Source organism: Punica granatum, chromosome 2 (genome assembly GCF_007655135.1).
Source record: "Punica granatum isolate Tunisia-2019 chromosome 2, ASM765513v2, whole genome shotgun sequence".
Taxonomy (NCBI): Eukaryota; Viridiplantae; Streptophyta; class Magnoliopsida; order Myrtales; family Lythraceae; genus Punica; species Punica granatum.
Window position 1 is genome coordinate 41,358,898 of NC_045128.1, and position 22,264 is coordinate 41,381,161.

At 38.3% G+C, this 22,264-nt stretch overlaps 3 protein-coding genes across 3 annotated transcripts; 2 read left to right on the plus strand and 1 right to left on the minus strand.

The window, feature by feature from the left end:
* Positions 1–2,462: 2,462 nt before the first annotated feature.
* On the plus strand, positions 2,463–4,520 carry LOC116196235 (leucine-rich repeat extensin-like protein 4). The gene has a single exon (XM_031525864.1). The coding sequence runs from the start codon at positions 2,855–2,857 to the stop codon at positions 4,229–4,231; it is 1,377 nt and encodes a 458-aa protein (XP_031381724.1). The 5' UTR covers positions 2,463–2,854; the 3' UTR covers positions 4,232–4,520.
* On the minus strand, positions 4,492–10,525 carry LOC116196233 (transmembrane E3 ubiquitin-protein ligase FLY2-like). Its single transcript, XM_031525861.1, has 15 exons — positions 9,901–10,525; positions 9,290–9,362; positions 9,034–9,161; positions 8,763–8,878; positions 8,527–8,587; positions 7,755–7,821; positions 7,565–7,645; positions 7,182–7,339; positions 6,429–6,488; positions 6,203–6,296; positions 5,839–6,006; positions 5,426–5,754; positions 5,076–5,192; positions 4,797–4,957; positions 4,492–4,683 (listed from the first exon to the last, which is right to left on the minus strand). Exons 1-14 carry the CDS (start codon positions 10,054–10,056, stop codon positions 4,856–4,858), a joined length of 1,710 nt encoding a protein of 569 aa, XP_031381721.1. The 5' UTR covers positions 10,057–10,525; the 3' UTR covers positions 4,492–4,683; positions 4,797–4,855.
* A 3,480-nt stretch (positions 10,526–14,005) lies between these two features.
* Positions 14,006–15,224, plus strand: LOC116195065 (early nodulin-like protein 2). Its single transcript, XM_031524032.1, has 2 exons — positions 14,006–14,358; positions 14,567–15,224. Exons 1-2 carry the CDS (start codon positions 14,187–14,189, stop codon positions 15,076–15,078), a joined length of 684 nt encoding a protein of 227 aa, XP_031379892.1. The 5' UTR covers positions 14,006–14,186; the 3' UTR covers positions 15,079–15,224.
* The last annotated feature ends 7,040 nt before the right edge of the window (positions 15,225–22,264 follow it).

Sequence of the window (22,264 nt, forward strand, 5' to 3'; positions counted from 1 at the left end):
ATTTCAAAGTTGTGCCTTTAGAGGCGATGAAGCATAGGATTCAAAAAATTGAGGTAACTTTCTCAAATTAATAAATCTCTTGGCTTCTTACAATGAGGGAGTAGGGGCGGTTGTCTTAGAAAATGCCCCCAAAAATGCAATATATGTTAGTCCAACGGTTCAAAAAAACATTCTCTTTATTGTGGCTAGTAAGATTCAAAGATTTATTCGGGAAGAAATTGGAGATTCAAAGTTTTGCATCAAAGTGGATGAAGTTCGAGATGAATTGAAGAGAGAACAAATGGCAATTGTGTTGATACAAAGCTGGTTGAGGTTGGTCCCGCAATCAAGGAGATGGCCTTACGGTTGCGCATCATTATCGATTTAATATATTCGACTATGTCATAGATTCATTGTTACAGGAAATGAACTCCCACTTCAACGATGATATAATGGAGTTACTGGTTCTTAGCTTCGCTTTGGATCCATGGATTTTAAAGCTTTTTAGGACGAAAATATTTGTAAACTTGTGAATAATATTTATGCAGATGATTTTACCGAGTAAGAAAAGCAGCACCTGAAGATTCAATTGAAGCATTGATGCTCATCAAAACTCAGAGTTGAAGAAAGCGTCAACGATCGAGAAGTTGTGCCAAGTGCTAGCAAAGACAAGAAAGTAAAAAAAATTTACCCTCTTGTTGATAGGATTAGTTGTATTGTGCTTACTCTTCCGGTGTCTGCTACGACAACGGAAAAGGCATTTTCAGCCATGAAAATTCTGAAGACAAGGCTCCGAAACAAGATGGAGGATGATTTTCTCTCAACTTACTTGGTGACATATATCGACAAGGATATAGCTCGAGAAATTTCAATAGATTCTATCATTGATGACCTTGATCTCGTGAAAAACCAAAGACTGAAGAGTACAGCTTAGGATGCCTCACTTTGAGAAATAGAATTATATAATGATTTTTTTTTGTACATATATTTTGTGGATATTTATTTATATATATCAAGTACTGTGGAAACTTTTAACTAGTGACTCTTTGCAAGTATAATTACATTGATAATGAGGAAGTATTTAGTTACTTTATTATTATCTCTTTTACTTAATTACATATTTTATCATGAAAATAAATTAGTATTAGTTCGTGAATTTTCACTAATTGAAAAAAGAAACTTGATTTTACGTTTGCATTTCGCCCCCCTTGGAATAAAATCCTAAATCTGTCCCTGATTATAGACACATGGTGCGAGCGTGAATAATGCGTTGGGTCAAACTATGCATACTTTTATTTTACAAGCTAGACTGGCAATGTTGTTGCCCGCTGAAGTTCGATATATTATAACACAGTCGTAATCGTATTCACTCCGTACTCTGTCATGCTCTAACGACTCACTTAAGAAATAGTTACGAAGGATTACATTATGATAGATACGAACGATAAAAACTGCAGCACAAAAAAATGTTTATCAAAAGAAGAAAGAGGTGATCAAATAACGGCGAAAAATGCAACACGATAAATTGTTTATGAGACGGAAACAAAGAAGTAAAATAGATTTAAAAAAAAAAAGGAAAAAAAATACTGCACTTGAATTGTTTATTGAATCTACGTAAACATAAATGACCGAGACTACAACACGAGAAATATTTATCAGACAGAGATAAAGATAGCGAGATAGATGCAAATGACAAAAGCTGCAACACGATAACCGTTTATTAGATGGAGACAATGATAGTAAAATGGATGTAAATGTTAAAAACGTAATACGTGAAATGTCTATCAAATGGAAATAAAGACAGTATTTTCAGTGAAATTCACAGTCCGATTCATATGCCGAGATATAGAAAAGAAATGAGAAATAATTTTTTAATCATATAAATCATTTTGTTCGATAAAATTTCCTTCTCCTATTACTATGCCGCACACCGTAGTAGGGCCCGTCATTGGGCCGAATCTGCGCAGCTCAGCATTCAGGCCCAAATGGCAGCCCATTTCAATCCTACGTTGCAATTTTTAGCTCCCATCCTCGGCTAAAGGAAATGCGAATTGACGTGCGATCATTCATTTCTGGGCCTCGTAGGGCCCATTATGGGTCTTTCGTGATATTGTCCTATGCCAAAATTGTGCCTATTACCGGAGAATACTGTACCGGTGGAACCGAGCAAATATTGGTCGGGTTTACTTATATACTGTGTACGAGTAACACCCAATCAAAATGTTTTTAAATGGGAAGCTAGCTTCAAAGCCGACCTACGGGTTTCCACTTATAGTATTCTAATTGATTGGCTCAACCAATATTTCTTTTGTGGAACCACGTGGATCCTGAAAGTGCGGATCCTAAGGCGCATCAAACGTATATTATCGTCTCTGATTGGCACACAGTCCACGGTACTATAACATGCAGCAATTTCGCCTATTCTCCTACATTCTTCCTGCGAAGTTTTATACTTTTATCTCTTAAGTATGTACGAATCATCAACGTTCCATTTCGGTATTCTGAAAGGGACTTGACTTTGCTAAGTTCGACGAAATTCAAATGCCATAGTCAACAACACCATTACTAGGCTTACAGATAAATCGGTCACCGGAATTCGATCTCATCTTTCAATCCCTTCCATTCAAAGAAATCTCCGAGGAAGCGAAACTGTCTCTCTCCAGCTCCACTCCAAACGACTATTGACAACAACCTTGTTAGGAATCGAGTCCCCATCCCAAACGAGCCCATAGACATTCAACAATTACTGCTGCAGACAGATAACCATGGACTATACTGAATATGATCGTTCTGTTTTTATCCAATGTATATATGTTTTTTGTAATGGGTAGACGTCACTGTAAATGGTCGTTGGGACAAGGAAAAAACCTATTTCATGATTAAGCCCAAGACAAGATTTTGGGTGAAAACGAAAGGTTTTGTTAAGGTTTCCATTTATATAGAGAATTCCTCTCCTTCTGTTAATAATTCCACATATCCTTCTGAAGCCCCACCAACAATGGCCATATCCTCACTCCTATCCTTCACTACTCATGCCTTGATTTTGCTGCTACTCCACTTCTCGGCCGCGAAGCATGGCGGCTCCCGCCACCATGGCCGCCTGAACCATCACCCCCATCGCCGCCCCTCTCCGACTACAAACCCGAGGCTCCACCAGGCTTACATTGCATTTCAGGCGTGGAAGCGGGTGATATACTCCGACCCGCGCAACCTCACCTCCAATTGGTCCGGACCTTCTGTGTGCAATTACACTGGAGTCTACTGCGCCCCCTCCCCTGATGATCCGGATACCACCGTGGTTGCTGGGATAGACCTCAACCATGGTGATATTGCAGGCCTCCTCCCTGAGGAACTTGGCCTCCTCGCAGACCTTGCCCTGCTCCACCTCAACAGTAACCGGTTTTGTGGGATACTTCCCCGGACTCTATCAAACTTGGCGCTCCTCTTTGAGCTTGATATAAGCAACAACCGGTTTGTGGGTCCATTCCCTTCGGTTGTGCTTTCCCTGCCTTCACTTCGCTTCCTAGACATTCGCTACAATGAGTTCGAAGGACCATTGCCCCCCGAGGTCTTCAGCAAAGGCCTGGATGCAATATTTGTGAACAACAACTGGTTAAGCAGCAACATCCCGCCAACAGCTTTTAGCGGAAATACCTCAGCTTCGGTTCTCGTCTTTGCGAACAACAAACTAGGGGGTTGCTTACCTCCGAGCATTGCCAACTTTGCCAGCACTTTAGAAGAGCTGCTTCTGATCAACACAAGCTTATCAGGCTGTTTGCCCCCCGAAGTCGGGTATCTGTACGAACTACGGGTTCTTGATGTGAGCTTTAATGAGATTGAGGGTCCGATTCCTTACAGTCTCGCAGGGCTCGCGCATTTGGAGCAGCTGAATTTGGGACATAACTCGATGGCTGGACTTGTGCCGGCAGGGATCTGCGGTCTCCCAAACTTGAAGAACTTCACTTACTCGTACAACTTCTTTTGTGAGGAGGAGGGGATCTGTTCGAACCTCACAGAAAGAGGAATCATATTCGACGATCGCCAAAATTGCCTACCAGAGAAGCCGCTGCAGAGGAGCAAAGAGGAGTGTGCTGCGGCAGCAGAGCACCCCATTGACTGCTACGAGCATCCCTGTGGTGGAGGCTATGGTTATGGTGGTGATTCTGCCAGTTTCACTGGTGGCAGCACCAGTTTAACCCCAGCAACAATGCCACCGGTCTCCCCATCTCCATCGCCTTCAGGCTATCCCTAGCCACCCTTATCGATAACTAGCGAAAATTACTATACTTTTCAGTCCATGTCTTGTTTGAAAGAATGGAAAGGTCTCAATGTGAAGCAGCTTGCATGGCGATTTCACATTGACTCCTTTCCATTTTTATAACTAGACATGGCGTTGTGCCTTATTAAGGTTACAAAGTCGGGATAGAACGATAGTTCTGTAAGTAATTATATGAACCTTGTAAACATGTGAAGTGGACCCTGAAATTGATTAAGAGAGATCATAGATGAAAATGGCAGAGACTGAACTACTTCCGAATTCACTATAATGATCAATCAATATACATGTTTTTAATGCAAAACAAAAAAGAGTTTAGTTACAAACTCTATCAGCAGTTTGTGACTCATCGAATCAGTTCTGTTAAATCACGACCGCCCTGTGAAGCCACTTGAGAAAGAGGAAGGAAAGAAGGTCCTAGCTCCAACCTGAGAGGAAAAAAGAAGAAATTAAGGAAAAAAATGTGAGTATATCTTGCAAGTAAAGACGGGGAGTTGATGAACTATTAATGAATGCCAGTCCATAGGGGTTTGGAGATTACCACAACGAACAAGGTTGGCAAAGTTTGATCCTAAAAATAATATACAATTGGAACTAAACTTAGGCTGGTGGTAATGGGCGACGACAAGTTGGGCATTCCATCTTTATGTCCATCCACCTTTGCAAGCAACCCGAGTGGAAGAAATGGTCACAAGGAGTTACCTGTAATATTCATGATGAATAGAGTTTAGTCCAATGGGATTATTTTGAGGCAACCATTTTTTCATTTTGGATGAATAGCAACGGTGAAAACATCTTAACAAGATTATCAAGGACAGACCATGCAATCGCTTGGGCGCTGAGTTAGGTCGATGGCAGTCATGCAAATGACACAGTCCGTGGCATGATTTGAATTCTGGTCCAACCGTCTGTAGTAGCTATATTTCTCCGGTAAAATCTGTGAGTTCAAATGTATCAGATATATAAAGCAAACGAATGACAACTAAAAAAACCAACTTAAAAAAGTAAGTTAGGTTCAGAAAGGGCCGTGGTAATGATGTCTAATACTTCTCATGCCTTTTTAAGTGAGAGAAGCAAATATATCATCAGATTATGGGGACAAAAACAAAGAAGTGAAAATGGCCAAACTGCAAAGAAGTAAGCACTACAAAAGGCAGTGAGTTATTCTACCTGACGAGGAATGAACCACCGTGACCCAAGATAGTGCTGAAGGAGAAGAATTGATGCCTGGAGCCCAATAAATATGCCCAAGCAAATACACCAGTTTTTGTCGGGTTCAATGCGCATGAAGTTGCTTGGGCACCCAAATACATATAAAGGGACCGCAAGACGAGTTACTGTTATGCCTAGGATGTAATGAGGGTGCAGAGGTTTTCTCGAATCACGAACTACATTTGTGATTATCTGAGGTATCCAAAAGGAGTATAGCAATAGAAGGATAGGCCGAATATAGTTATGGAACTCATACATAAGAAGAATGCCTCCCAAAAGGATCCCATCTACACAATAAAAGAGCAATACTGTTAATAATTCGTCAAATCAAATAACAGTTAAATAATTTAATGTTTTATTCATGCACTTACAGAAACGGCTGTAAAGAACCGAGAGCTCACGCCTCATTGTCTCCCAACCTTCCCCATTGTTCATAGGTCTACTCGCTTTCCAAATGGCGAGAAGATACCTCATCTCAAAGATGGAGAAAACAACAAACTTGAAGAACGATGCGGTAGCAAAAGCATTAAACAAGGACTCTGCACGAACAATTAAAAAGAAAAAGAAGGCCATTTCGATTATCAGCAGGAATAGCGATCATTTTAAGAATTAGTTTCCTGCAAAATTGATACTTCCGGATTCCATATTCAGAGTTTAATCAAAGCCAGAATCAGGTACTTCCAGTGCCATTTCCCAGCAAACTAAAAATCCAACAGATGTGACAAAGTAACTTACCAACTAGAATTCCTGCAGTCAAATGCAACAGGCAGAGATAAGCATCCATGATAGCTTGTTGGCCAATCATTATAATTGAAACTTTGGCAGCTCCCTGGTGGAGGCAGATATAAATAAGAAACAGCGAAGAAAATGAGCCTTACAAGCTAAAGGTGTCACAATTCATGAGCTCATGAGTCATCATATAAAAGATTGGCATTGAAATCTGTGTTAGAAAGGCTCTTACTGATTGAGTGTTGCTGTGTTCCATTTGTCGAATTAGCAGAAGAACTTGGAGGAAAGAGACCTGATGCAAGAACGATAAGGAACCCCAACAAAGTTGTTCACTATTCACTTACTTTAATCGAGTAAACCGTCAATTTGTTCCAGAAAGTTTGAGACGGCCATCAACTTGCTTCACAAAGTTTCAAAGCCATTAAATCAGTCCACGAACATCAATTCCGTTGATCAAATTAGTCAAATGATCAACCTACCGTGATGTGGTGCTCATGTGGACGCTGTTACTAAAAAAATATTTAAAAACAATTCAGAACAAAGCCATTTTGTTCGAAAAAAATAAAAAATAAAAAATTGAATTTTTTTATAGAATAAAAATGGAGGAGGCTGGATCGGTGGGAGCTCCCTCTGGCCAGCCATTGCCCTACCTCGGCAAGGTCAACAGTAAGGAGGGTGGCCCGACCCCCACCCCTGCATTAATAATATTATTATTAAAAAAATATATTTTCTTTTTTTCAAAATTTTCAAATAAATGACATTGTTTTAAAATTTTAAATATTTTTAGTAATGGTGTTTTTCTACCAAAGCGCTACATCAGACTGCCATCTTGGAAGGTTGACAATTGGCCTAACTTAATTGATGGAATTGATGTTCGTGGTCTGATTTGATGGCTTTGAAATTTTGTGGACCAAAGTGACAAAGTGAGAGTTTTTTGTATTCTAATATGTAGCAAGCCTTCAAGTGAAGACATAGATAAGGATACAAATGTGACCATCAGGGTATAATTCACTGCTTTGTTGTAGTAAACTTCGATGTTGAGAGAAGTAGCATTTAGTAGCAAGGGAGAAAAGCAATCCCCATCTTCTTCTACCGAAGGACTCTCCATAAGTCCTTCCAAATGATAATTGTCACGTTCTCCATCTATGGAAGCACAACAGCAAACGGGTATACAAAGGGAAAATAAGGAACATGCGGAAGAAAAGGCTCCTTCAAAGAACTATAGTACTGGAGAGAAAGAACTATAACTGGAGAAAGAAAATAGTAGCACGTCAAATAGAAAAGGCAAATAATAAAAGAAATATACTGGAATAGACAAACAAGGATACATGTAGCAATTACAAATCATTGGATTAGAGAAGTCAGTACCATTTTGGTTGGATGAGACACGTGAAATCTGGGCAGCAAATTCAATGTTGCAGTGCTTCTCTACATCGTAAAGTACCGGTGCTGGAATACAGTAATTAATATTATTAGTCAGCTAAAGAATGACAGTTATACGAATGAGAGAACAGGAAATTAATATGGAAAATTTCATTTATTTGGAGTTGAAAATTACAGTTCTTCCTTCTCCATATCTTATCCCGCGGAGATTCTTGAAACACCTGGGACGAGAATACTCCTAGCTGTTCAAAGAAGCATCAGAAGTTAGTACTACAGGAACAGCACACCGACAAGAACGATCTGGAATAACAAATAGAATAGAGCTTGGGATTGATGAAAAACAAGAATACTATTCTATTTAATCGAATAGGTAACAAAATACTTGGTCACATAGTTTACACTCAACACTGAAGAGATTACTTAATGACTTTAATGATCAGCTTTCAGAAACCTCTTGCACTCTATGTCATTCATCAAGAGCGTGCACTTTCACTGAAAGAGATGTTATAACTAACCAATTGACAACATATACTAACAAAAGTGAAAAATTCAATGGCAATGCCTGCAATGAACGACTTAACTGCCACCCGGTGAAGAGACCAAGGAGAGGAAATTAATTCCAGAACATTCGATACAATTCTAGCAATCACAAGAAGACTTATATCATAAACTAGTAACTTTCACATCAAAACAGTTTTTCGATGGCCAGAGAGAGGCAAGACACTATAGTACAGCAGAAAGAAGTAGAAAGGGAGGGTGAGCACTTAACCCAATGGCAAGCCTAGTATCCTTTTACGATGCGCGCGATAAAAAACTTGAGGGAAACTATTATGCACTTAAGTATGGAACAACTAACAAACAAGGTAAAAAGAAACCCCGCAAACCACTTGGTCAGGCCATAAATGATGTGAAGTGTAATGTAAAGAAACTAAGACTCGCAATGTTACCAGGTGATATGGATTGGATAATATGTAATCATCTTCCTGGCTAAACTCTCCCCCTTTACCACTGTAAGACAAATGCATCAAATTGAAGGTTAGGCAGCTGATTAACCATCTGCACAACTAATCCAGAGGAACAAACCTTGAAGGACTGAGCAATTTGCTTTAGGTCATATGCTTACAAATAGCATGAGAAAGAACCTCACAAAACCGCAAAGTGTAGAATTGCACAGTTACAGTACCTGCTAGCAACCATGCGAAGTTGTCTAAATGGCCATATATATACGCCTTCTACTCTTATTTGAGCACCACCAACAGTTCGTTCATTGTCAAATACATCATGGAAAATAATGACTCCCTATCACAAAACACAGCCAAGGAAGTGAAAGCTTTTAGCGTTAAGAAGGAGAAATAGGATCACATCATGGAAACTCACTTTAACTCATGAATGCCAATATAAGTTCTTTCAAATGCAATTCTTATGGAGGCTCCCAGACACCACATAGTCCTCACCTGAACATAATGTACACCTTTTATTTTTGTTGGGGTACTAACTAATTCAATGACAGAATTGCCATTAGATTTCTTGAAATCTGGAAATCTGGAAGAGTTATTTGTTGTATCTAGAAATCCCCAAGCTCCTGCACTCGGTGTTTTTACCAAATACAGACATCATTAGATTGAGACTGAAGAACCCAAGGTCCAGCGAAGAACTAATATCCTCATTGCACGTAAGTTAAGCAGGGGTGGGTGCATGAGAATGGCAAACCTTTATAAGTTCCTGTTACATTCCATTCAGAAAGTGAACCGACTCCATCGTCATCTTTTCTAACAAATAGCCTCTGTAAGGAAAAGAGTTACAGACACAAAAGTTTGATCAGTTTTTGCCGTATATAGGAGGTCAAACACTGCAAGTGAAACATGATGACATCACTTTCATAGGTAATATTCACTACATACTAGTGCAAGAAGCCTAGTAGTTTTATCACCTGATTGAGCTTCATTAGGCAAATTTTTCCTTGCCCTGTTGAATTTTACCTGAGACCATATATGACAGCCTAGCCTACTGATTCAACTCCGAAGAAGCACTTTTATAGATTGGACTACATATAACTGCCAACCATTCCAATTGGCAATCAAAAAGTGAGGAATTTGGAGCAGGCAAACAACAAATTCGTCAAGTAACCCCTGAAGATTCACTATAGTGCAAGACAAACAAGTTCATCCAAACAAAAGACAACTCATTCACAGCCCCATTTATACAACTAACACAGCTCAATTGATTCTCGTCCAAAAGTTGGAGACTTTCTTATACCATGAGCGCAAATATTGACCAATCAATCACTCGGAGTAACACTAACAAGCTGGAAGAAGACACACCTCATCGCCCCAAGCTCGGCCCATCTCCCTCAGCGGCCTCAGCCCCGCGACCGGCCGGTAGAACAGGAACCCGAACCATAGCCCGAGCACGAATCCTAAACCTAGTCTCCTCCTCACTCCGGGGCTGCGCGGGAACTTCAACCTCTCGGGGAACATGTCAAGGGATTAGCTCCGGCGTCAGCAGCAATTAATAACGCCCCGTTGACTGCGATCTCCGTAATTAAGACGAATTGGAGCAAAGCCCATGAAAATTGAGGCGTTAAGGGAGGAGCTTTGTGGGGGTAATAGCCCGTTGCTTCAAAAGGAGTCAAACATTGGGTTTAAGCCGATCAGCAGCAGCGACAACAACTCCCACCTCCCCCAAACGGCGACGGGTCACCACCGGGTTCGGATGGAGAAAGGGAGAGCTCAACGGCCGATTAGTTTACTTGCCACGGAATCACTCTTAAGCAACAGCAACTGATACCGCCAAAGACCTTCGATGAGCCCTACCCTTCACCAGAAGAAGCGAATAAACTATCGGATGAAGGAGACGAAGTGAAGATGGTTTAATCGAATTATGGGATGGGACCGGGGGAGAGATTCTCATTGACATGTCTGATGATTTATCGCTGCTTCGATGGCCTGTTCTGTTATCGGATTTTATTTTATTTTTTTGTAAATTTTAAGGTCAGGTCTCAGCTGCGATTGTGTAGCGTCCCACGCGCGGACTGAGAATGTCCTATCACGCGCCAGTTTTAATTGCTTAGCTGGCAGTGGGTCCTCCTTTAGAATTTCCCTTAGAATCATATATATAGAGAATGAATTATTTGTATATATCTACCTATAATCTACATAAAAATATAGTCCACTTAATTTTTTTTTTCGGTGAGAGATAATCCTTCTAATTTTTTTCGATAAATGAGATAATCCTCTTAATTTACTCATGACAATTGTGATTGTATATTTTTTTCGAATAAGTGGTAATTTGGGCTATTATTTCATTGAAATATATGATTTATTTTAAAATTTAAGCATTTCAGATAAGTCAATGGATCTATCTATTAATGGTAAGCAATTGATAGTAGTTTAAATCTTAAATTATTCATAAAAAAATTTTATCTTAAATTTGCAACTTATTGGTGATGCTAAATTCGACTTTTAATTCATCAACTCACCTATATCACGTGCCCCGCGTTGTTATCTTGATTTGTGCGGTTTGTAATCTACTATATGAAATTAACTATAGGTGCTGGTAAGGAACAATGCTTTAGTGTGAATCAGAAAAATATTTTCTGCTCTCAAAACTCGGTATTGATCTTTCGCCTCTCATATTGAAATTCACAAGAGATTTTAGGCTATGACGGACGTCTCAAATGAGTCTCGGTGGAGAAGCTATTCTACCACAATGAAGCCAACGGACTCACATGGTGGATTTGCTATAGCAAATTATAATAATCTTATGTCTTATAATAGGCTAGATAAATATTTTTCTGCATATGTTAATTAATGGCAAACATATTATGATTATACCATGTGCTGTCATTCTTGTCGAATTCAACTCATAATGTATGAATAGCTTACCTAATGACATATAAACTCAGTGATAAATTGCATATAATATCAACTTCAATTTGGTTAGTACATACTTCAATTAGGAAATTAAATAATAGCGGGAAATGTATGTACGTCAAATCACTAGAAAATTAAATGATATGGCTAGCAATTTACTTTGCTCAAAGTAATCCAATTTCATGTTTTGACTCGAAGGTTATAGTAAAACACTAAACATGGTTCCTCCGCTAATCGAGAAGGTCGGGCATCATGTTCAAAATATTTTAAACATTTCTCTTTGAAAATAACACAAACAAAATATATAAGCCACCTATGTATATAAAAAGAAATGAGAGAGTGAGAGTCGCATAGCAATAAAGATCACTCGTTTTAGCTTTTAGTTCTCAGGTTCGAGCATCACTATTATTATCTTCGTTTTGCCTTCTAAATCAAAGCCCTGTTTCTAACATGTGTGATCTCTATTACTATACGACTATCTCTCTCATTTCTTTTATTTACATATATATATGTTAATCAATAGATGTGAAACTGCGAGACAATGAATATCGGAGAACTAATAGAAGTAATATAATTGCGAACATACTGTTCTAATGAGAAATACAAGAAATTGAAATTTGAGATAAGCGGGAAGAAATGTTTGGCTTTTATACCATTAGACAAACATGAATTATTATACTTCTTTCAGAAATATAATGTTTTGCGTTCACAATCTTTTTTTTTTAATATATATCTATACTCTATAAAAGATATGCATTAATGAAAACTGTTTTTGGTCCCGCGCCAACGCATGGAGTTTGGCCTAGTTAATAATTTAAGTGTATTGCACAAGAGATATATTATATAACGAGATCGCATTTATTTCGAGAGAGAATCGAGATAAGATTTCATATAAATCGTTGAGAACTTTGATGCATAGCGCATTGAGAGTCTAGTCAGTAAGAGAATATTTGTTAGAAATGACAGATTCTGCTTGAGAATTGGCGTTCTTTGTTGGGTTAGGCGCCTTCGTGTCTTTGTGGATTGTCTCATTTTAATTTGTACGCCTCCACTAAGGAAATTAAGATGCATCACGAGTTCTAGTAGTGATTTATGCTTTGCACTCAATTAATTATTAAGTGGAAGATTGTTAATTTTTTGCCCGAATTGTAGATAAAAACGATTTTTACATATATTAAATAAAACAATCATGATTATCTACAGGAATAAAAAGAATCATGAGATTTTAATAGAGAATTTAACCATAATGTCTTTAGTTTTGGGAGACGGCACGTAACATATATTTTCTCTATATAATAATCCCGGCTTATATATGAATATTCATTAATAGTACTCATGGAATGTATTTTGTTCTTAATTACATTTGCACAATTGGGTTATATATATGTATGTATGTATATATGAGCAGATATACATGGAGAGAAATATATATGTGTATATATATATATATATATAGTGTCATGTAAACTTGCACTGTTCTTTTTATTAACCTAGAGAGTGTTGCCCTTGTTCACCAAGACTTTGTGGCCTGGTAATATAATAAGGTCTAGTATCGGTTGTGCAATCGTCCTGTGTTCGAGTCTCATTCCTAACTCGATAGTTATTATTTTGACTTCCTGAAGAGGCAAGAGTCCCATGCATGGACCATTTGTTTGGTGCATAGACAAGGTCGATTTAGGAACGTGATATAATGAAGATAAATTGGTTCCAAGTGTGCACCCACACTAGACAGTCCCCTTGATGGGTTATACGCCATAAGATTCCTAGGTCGGCCTAACACTGCTAGGACCCCTTGGAGAGTATGATGGATGGTAAACTTTTTTGGATATGGAAAAACAAATATTGCAAGAGACCTTTTAAAGAGCATTTTATATTATGGTTATAATTAACTTTTATAAGTAAATGAAGTATAAGACGGTACCGCCTAGATTACAATTTCGTCAATCATATAATGACAGTTGTGCTCATGTCGAATGCACTAGTATAAGCGACCACGTAAAAATAGTAGTAACATTTTCAGTGATATAAAATAAAATAAATAAATAAATAACAAACATGGTTTTGCTATTAATGAATTTTAAATCTAGAGGAAAAACTTCAAACAATGGAGCATCGGATTCCTTCCTCTCTTCACTGCTGATCATGGGATTCTTATTTGGTTCCCCCGTTTACCGTCAGGTTAGCAAGAACAACCGTTACGGTAACGGTGAAACGGGGAAACTTATTTACTCCATATTTATAAGCTATACAGTCAACGACTATTTAATTTACTGTTTTTCTTCCCGGTAATTTACTCCACACATTAAAAAGGGAAAATTAATTCGTGAGAAATTAAAAACTTTGACGGCACCTTTAAAAACCCGGGAATGACCGTTACATGCATGCAACTTCGTGTAAGTGACCAGTAACCCCAGGGTTTGGTATATATGCTCCCGGTGCAGGGGGATTTCTCCCCTCGTAATCTGGCCAGATCCGGGAGTCCTCCATGCAAATTTCATGCTCCCCTCAACGGTAACTTCATCCTCGGCTTCTATAAAACGATCCATCCTCAGCTCTCTCTCTCACTCCATCTCTCATACACAGATTAATTAATCTCTCTGCTGATCGAATCTGTCTGTCTTCTCAGAGTCCATAAGATTGATCTCTCTCTCTCTCTCTCAGCTTTTGCGAGCGTCGTTTTTCTTTCTTTTCGTTCGTGAATCGAATACGAATATACTTTTACTTTCTCAAGAGTTATGGGGAGTAGAGCATCTGTGGGACTCATCTTAGTTGCGGTGACCGGTTTCTTGTGCTCTTCCGATGCCTATGTCTTCGCCGTTGGTGGCAAAGACGGGTGGGTTCGGCAGCCTTCCGAGGGTTACAATCAGTGGGCTGGGAGATACAGGTTTCAGATCAACGATTCGCTCCGTAAGCTTCCGTTATTACTCCTGATCTCAAAGGAAGCATCTCATTAATAATCGTCCGTTTTTTTAATTAACATTATATTGATCCCTGCAATTGCATTGTGATGCTATCACATTAATATTTTTTTTGAACTTAATTGTTTTCTTAGTAAATATCAGATAGGTATACGTCATTTATATATCAATCGTGTTTCTCTCTTTATTATTGACAGTTTTCAAGTATAAGAAAGGAGCCGACTCGGTCCTGGTCGTGACGAAGGACGGCTACGCTTCCTGCAACACCAAGAGCCCTCTGGTCTCTCTCACTGATGGCGACTCACTCTTCACCTTCAAGCGATCGGGCCCCTTCTTCTTCATCAGTGGAAACCCAGAGAACTGCAACAACGGCCAGAAGCTGATTGTGGTCGTCCTCGCTCCAAGGACCAAAGCCCCCACGCCTCAGCCGCCTTCTTCTCCACCCCCAGCCATCCCGCCCATGTCCCCACCCGGCGGTCACATGCCGCCGCCTCCTCCATCTGGCATGGTGCCGCCTCCAGGAGTCCCATCTCCTGCTAGTCCGCCAGCTGAGCCTGGGACTAACCCATCGGGCTCAAATCCGGTTGGTCCTCAGGCGCCAGCTCCTTCCCCGAGCTTTGCTCAGAAGGGAAGTTCTTGCTCAGGGGCCATGGTGTTAGGGTTTAGTGGCCTAGTGAGTTACTTGGTGTTGGGTAAGGTCTTGGTGTAGTGGCAGTGGGGCGGACTATTATGTCAATTAATTTGACATATGTCTCCTCATTAATTAACTAGGAAAACCTACTTTCTTTTAGGCTGTTGTGTTAATCAAGAATTATTATTTGTGTGCGGTATTTAATTAAGTGACTTCCTTAATCTCGTCGTTGTTTTTTCCTAGTCCCATGATTCTTTTTTGAACCTATTTAGTTCCATGATTCACAAAGCTAAAGTATTGTCTATTCGCAAAAAATGATATTATTTCGATGTAATAATATTCCCGAACATTAATATGCATGCATTTCGACTAACCTTTTAACTGTTTCATGTCACGATGGCAATCTATTGACTATATTTACACGTGAATAAGATATATAGGAAGGACAAATATTGTGAGGGACAATTTCTCGTGATCGTAGCAAAAGACTAAATCGAGAAATCAAAGGCTTTCTCAGCCCATATGTATAACTCTTGGGAAATTTGGGATAACGCCAAGTGTTCGTTCGCTGGTCATATAGGTGGATTTGTACGGTTACATTGTGGGCCTATAGAGTGGCCGCCCAATAATTCATCGGCCCAATTCATCCAACTGACAATTGTTTTAGCGCGAAGAGGAGCGAACTTCAACTAAAAGTGAGAGATTATAATGTCCACACACCTCCTAGAGGTCTCCAACATGGAAGAGGGAACGGATCATCCTAAAGAGTTTATTTCTCTTTGACTGCAGGTGAAAATTGAGCCATTACTTGTCGGTGTCACCAGGTTCGTGTGCACTCGCATACACTAAGAGTTGTATTAACTAACTTACTGTCGTGTCCCCATTCAATAATACATTATGGGATTTGAATTCTACCACAATATAACCTTCGTCATGTGTGTATTTAATTCCTTTTGCAACTTGTTTTAGAATTTTTTTTAACCTCTGACCAAGAGAGCCCTGACAGCAAGAATTTGATAGTACATGTATTATTATACAGTGAAAAATAAATAAATAATAACAGAAAGGTTTAATTAATTTACCAAAAATATTCTTCTTGAGAGAAGATCTTAATTTGATAATATACTTGCCATCATCAACGTAGCGTCTTAATTTGATAATATTTGGATTATCAGCCAAATCAATCAAATTACCTTTCCCAGCTTAATACAAAACAATGAAATCAAATACTAATCAATTGATTTTCTTTTATAAGCTAACGGTGGATGACTACAATACTATTTACAGACTAATAAAATAATATTTTAAATCAACAAGTGAAGGGCTTGCTACTTTTGCTAACTTAACCCATGGGCCGTCTGTAATGTGTAGAATTTACTATCCAAATTCCATACGAATATAAAACTCTTAAATCCATTACGAGCATGAGTTATCTCCTGATTAACAACACAAAATCTTTTATCACAAGAAACGGTTAAAATCGGGAATGAAAAATTGAAAATGTACATTTATGTGTTTTGTTCCTCGTTATATGTGGAATTGCTCCTTGTGCATTAGGCGAGAGGGCCACATATCAATCGTCTATTCTCTATCTGCAGGTTTCATGTATCTATCACAAAGCAACCCGAAAACGATGAATCTAAATGAGAAGTTAATTCTATGTAAATCCATAAGGTATCCCTAGGGGCTTGACACTTTGGTGGAGTCAAGCTCACGGATTCTCATGGATCAGCTGAATGCCAATGCAAATGACATGGTTATATGCTAACTCAAATTATTCATGAAGGCAATATAATTAAGAAAAGCTACGGAATTTTGGTTAAGGGAACAACATGTCATGGAAGATTGTAGCTAATATTAATGACATTCTATCTCAAGCTAAAAGGGGTGGAGTTCTCGCTAAAGCTCAATATGCATTGAGCAATTGAAGGGGATGGTCTCCGGCGAACCTCGCCCTCAGCCTCAAAAACCAATTCTGTGAGATAGTTCCCCCGACTCTATCAACATGTCGCTTTAAGTCAAACATTGGATTGAGGCTCTTCACGAGCGAGTGCTTACTCAATAAGAACATTTCAATTTGTCAAAGTCCGTCGTGGAAATATTAATTGGACACCAAGTGTTTACCGTGAAGACATGGGAAGATAACAAGAACTGCTTACACGAAAATTCATCTTTCTGATACATGCTATCTATCTAACTCTCAAACTTCCCCTAATTCTCTTACCATCTCGTCCATAGATTGGTATCGAGCAGTAGCATGTTTTGTCACGCATGTCATTGCTATTTTTGATCGATACCCTTTTCGCTATATGCTGCCCAGCCTCTTTCAATAAAGCCGGATGAAGCACGAGCCCATCCTTGCTGTACTGCTTTTCAACTTGCACCCATACATGGGGAAAATGGTCATATGCTCCCCTCTTTGTTATCTTTTTTCAGCCAAATTTTTTCTGTAAGTTTTCGCGGTGTGATCCAACCTCAGTTTCGCTTCCACCTCCTCTTTCTTTGCCAATAAATAGTTGCAACATTATTGTCCCAAAAGTGAATATATATATATATATATATATATCCAGTCTGAATTGTCCGTACATCTACATTACAACCATATTTAGTTAGCATAGGAAGATAACATGAATTTATATTGACCAGCCACAGAACTTTTAGTATACTTTTACCGCCATAGCCAATACTTTCTCCGTAGCTCATTGCTTCTTTGCTTCACTAAACAACCCTGCATGTAACATGTCTCGCTCTCTCTCATATAACCTTAGAATATTTAGATGATATATGGGGTTCCCAATCCTAGTCATTTTTTTTCCTTATTTCTTTTCACGTTTCTTTTTCGACGTCCCTTCAATTTCTTCCTCCGGCTTCAATGGCCCTCCTGCCGTTTCCTTAGCGAGTAATTGGAGCATGACCATGCCAAAACTAAAGATCTCTGACCATATCGTACAATGGCCTATATCAAACAAACGACTGAAATACATTTAAACAAAAATTGATTCGTGCGTTTATAATTCTACCTCTTTGTGCCTCGGGGGCGAGGTACTTTGGAGTAGTCGCGCATGGGCGGGGATCGATGTTTTGCCTTTTGCTGGCTTTTGAACTACCTCGAGATCGATGATCTTCGCGTTCTTGGCCCGCTCAATGAACAACTAGAGAAACTCATTCAAATAAAAAACATTTTATAGCAAAAAATTGAAAGAGGCAGTGGCATGCAATTAGAATGCAAATAGACCATACGTATATAATGGGGAGCTATGTAGCAATTCGATATAATTTTTGATGTTCCTAAATTACGAAAGTCAAAATTTCCCCTGATTTGTTCTTTTTACTCTCATTTGGATTGGGTAAGATAAAATTCCACCATTCACATAGTTGTGTTGCATTCTCAGTCCCTGAGGCGAGTTGAGATGTCAAGGTGTTGAATTCATTCTCAATCCCTACAAGCTGTAATTTAAATTTCAAAATTTTCACGCTGTTCCATCTTCCCTGAAAATGTAATATTTTCTTTAGGATAAATCAGCTCGAATTTATCGGTCTTGTTCATAGACTAGGTTTAAGCATTTAGTTATTCATTTGAAACACTATCGTTGGCCATAGCTTCCATCATTGTCGGAGAATAGAGGACGAACTTATGTTTTCATTGGAGATTTGCAGCCGAATGAAATAATACATAATCCAATGAATTAAACGAATGAATTTAGTCATCTTATAACTTAGTCTCATGAACGGTTTATATCTGGCCATGCTCCCACGTGCTAACGACGACAACTGGCGGTTGCCTTGTCGTGTTGGACGAAGATAATTCAAGGAACACAGCATGGCGGGATGCAAATTCATTAAATGACAATAAGATTGTGGAGGAAACAAGATTGTTGTAATAAGTGTCGACATATTTTAAAAATGATAAGCACCATTATCGATGGCGGCTTTCGATGAACGAATAACTGCCTTTTTTTTTCAGTTGTCCAAAAAAAAGGAAAAAGATAACTTCCCCAGTTCAACTTCCTTAAAATATGAAATGTTAGTCTTTTATGGGATCAGTATATCTAAAATTATGAATTTAAAAAATTAAAATAAATTTCGAAAAAAAGGAAAAAAAAATTGAAAAACAAGATTTCCGTAAACTGCCATTTTAGAATTACTCGCTATTATCCCTTTTTACAGAATTGCTTGAGCAGAATGAAGAATTTGTCAAGGCTAATATGAAGCTGTTGGTTTTTCATTTAGGCACTATGAATTGCCCAAGCGAATAACATAATTCGCCAGAGCCAATATATAAAGACTCGAACTTAGTTGTTTTCCATCGGGGTCCTTATAATGGCTTAAGCGGATTAAAGAATTAGCCAAAGCGAATACATAAATATACGAACTTAGCATTTTCTCAACGGGATACTTAGAATGGCTTAAGCAGATTCAAGAATTAACCGAGGTCAATCTGTAAATATACCAATTAGGCAATTCTTCATCAAGGGTCCACTTCAATGATGCTTTTATTTTCTCTCCTAAAAAAATTAATATCAATAAGACTATTTATAACCCAAATAAGCTCCGATAGATATTATAATTCGACGGAGCCAATATAAATAAACAAAAGAAAAGTTATGAAGAACTTGTCCTGGCCCCAACTTACTCACTAGGAGCTATTGCATGCACATAGTGTCCAAAGCATATTGTAAACCATACAGTATTAAGAAATCATAGTCTGAAGCATATTGTGCTACGTGTCCAATCTAATAGTTATTATACTATTATAAGCCGTGCTTTTCCCACCAAAATGGAAATGAACCACTATTCGTAATTTCTAATGGTTCGATCAATTCGGGCTCCTGTATTTAAATATGACCAATATTTTAAAAATATCAAAGTACGAGAGTATTTCTTATTCATTGCCACTCGACTGAACATTGAAGATTACAGAACTAGAAGACTCTATGTCGTCTAAGACAAGTTTGAGCCCTAAAACTAACTTATCCCCTTATGCTCCCATTACACAAAGAAAATATTTACATATGTCGTCCATTTTCTTCAAGTTCTCGATTAAGTAGTGACACTCATTGATGCGGTATTTGAGGGCATGCGCTAGATTATCGAATTGGGACAAATATTTCTCAAGCCCCTTCTTTTATTCAAGTAACTATGTTCTCTCTTGCCCAGTAGGATGTGCACCAGTCTTGCCCTTAAGTTTTCCCTTCATGGTAGAGATATATATATCACTACGAATAATTTCCTTAAAACATCCCTGATTTTAGGGAACAAAACCGCGAGAAGAGCCGAACATGTCGTGAAATGTATTTCTTGAAGATATCTCTTGATTTTAGGGAATATAACCGAGAAAATACATCGTGGGAAAGCCAGCAAAAAAAAAACGTTGAGGGCCTTATCATGTTATTGATATTCAATATTGGCTTGAGCCAATCAATTAAACCAATATGACAAATAATATTGTGATAATGATAAATTCGATTATTATACAAGTCACCCATAGTTCGCTCGAGCGTAATATGCATATTAGTCTCAGTGAATAGTATAAAATAATTTTAGAAAGAAAAAATAAACCAATAAACTAATGAAATATCCTTGAAAAATATCAATTCACTGCAAAAGGGTTGCGAAATACTCCTTAATATTCGGGAATAAGATAAGGAAATCATCGTTGTCAAAAGAAAAACTAATTGGAGACTTAAAAAAAAAATTTAGAAAGATCAACATGGCCGGCCACTAACTAGCTCTCTGAGAATACTACGAAAAACTTTGAGCTATGGCGCAGTTTGACGAAGTGAAGCAAAGCATGTCGATAGGAATTGGCCATCATAATCCAAATCAATTTCCCATTGCAACGAAAGGACGTCCAGCTAGCGGCTATTTTCATTTCGAATGCATCACCAAATTGATGATGGAGTTAAAGTTTCAATTCCGGTGAACAATTTTTTCAACTAAATACAAAGAGATGAGAAAACCGGTTGTTTATGGTGGCAATTTGATGATCGAAAAAGCATAGACCTTCGTATCAATTGTTAGATAATGATCGAACTTGGTGATTAGGATTGAAAACGATAAAATGAATGGATGAAAGACCCGCAAAACTGGTTAGAAAACGATATAATGAAATGAACCAATGAAAAACCGAACAAAGCAGTTTAATAATAATACCAAACTAGAATTGCAAAGAATCGATCTACTGGTTCGATTTTAATCTGATTAATTAGGGTCAGGTTGTTCCCATTACCCGATTACACGTTGACAACGTGTGGACACGTGCGGCGATTTGATTGGGCCACCTGTCGGACAAGGGATGGACAAGTACAAACTATTGTGGGCTAAAATCGCGAAATTAATGGTTGAAGCAGTGTTATTAGAACCGGACCGGATGATGAACCGGAAGGAGTACGGGGTAATGGGTTTATGGGTCCAACCGGGGGTTTGATGGGTCGGACCGCACGTTTATTTAAAATAAAATAAATATTCATATTATTAAAAAAATTATGATAATTAAGATAAAAGTATGATGATTTTAAAGAAATATAACAATAATATAAGAAAGTATCTATATTTAATATTTCTTACTTCAAAATAAATATTTTATTTTAACAAGTACTTAAAAGTAGAGTTAAAAGAATAAAAAAGTGGTGGTGATTTGGTTGGTAGTATGCTAATATGAGAAGCAAGAGGTCATGAATTCAAATCTTTACTCAACCAACCAATTTTTACATTAAATAGAAAACTCATAAAAACCCATAGAACCGGCCGGTTTAATGAAATTTTGCTTAAATGGGTCCGGCGGTTCAAAGCTGCCATTTCGATTTTCAGGCGAACCGGACCGGACATGGTGCCAGTTCCCAGTCCGACCGATCGAACCGGCCGGTCCGGTCCGGTTCTGATAACAATGGGTTGAAGGACTATAATTTGATGGGCAAAATATGTAAATTATGAATGACTAATATTTCATATTGAAATGTTTAATTGATAGGATTAGTGTGTCACTATGAGACATTATTTAGTATTCCGCTCTAGAAGCACTCAATATGGAGGTGAGGGACAAATTCTTGTGACCGTAGCAATGCAAATGACTGATTGATCCGAGATTTCTGAGGCTTCCAGTTTTGTCGATTCATGCGAACTTTTTTAGAAACTGGGATAATACAAAAATTTCGAAAATTAATGGTTCAAGACTTTTAGGTTCGGTTCAGTTCCTTTACACTGATATATATGCCCTTCCTATGATTCGGATGATCGCATGCTATATCATGAATGATAGCTCGAC

What these genes read in the sequence shown, in the direction of transcription:
- LOC116195065 (XM_031524032.1), top strand. Translation starts at nt 14,187, where the DNA reads ATGGGGAGTAGAGCATCTGTGGGACTCATCTTAGTTGCGGTGACCGGT. An exon ending in TCAGATCAACGATTCGCTCC is followed by an intron (nt 14,359 to 14,566) that starts GTAAGCTTCCGT and finishes TATTATTGACAG; the next exon opens with TTTTCAAGTATAAGAAAGGA.
- LOC116196235 (XM_031525864.1), top strand. Translation starts at nt 2,855, where the DNA reads ATGATTAAGCCCAAGACAAGATTTTGGGTGAAAACGAAAGGTTTTGTT.
- LOC116196233 (XM_031525861.1), bottom strand. Translation starts at nt 10,056, where the DNA reads ATGTTCCCCGAGAGGTTGAAGTTCCCGCGCAGCCCCGGAGTGAGGAGG. An exon ending in TATCCAATCCATATCACCTG is followed by an intron (nt 7,822 to 8,526) that starts GTAACATTGCGA and finishes TTCTTTGAACAG; the next exon opens with CTAGGAGTATTCTCGTCCCA. An exon ending in TGTCTCATCCAACCAAAATG is followed by an intron (nt 7,340 to 7,564) that starts GTACTGACTTCT and finishes GTGCTTCCATAG; the next exon opens with ATGGAGAACGTGACAATTAT.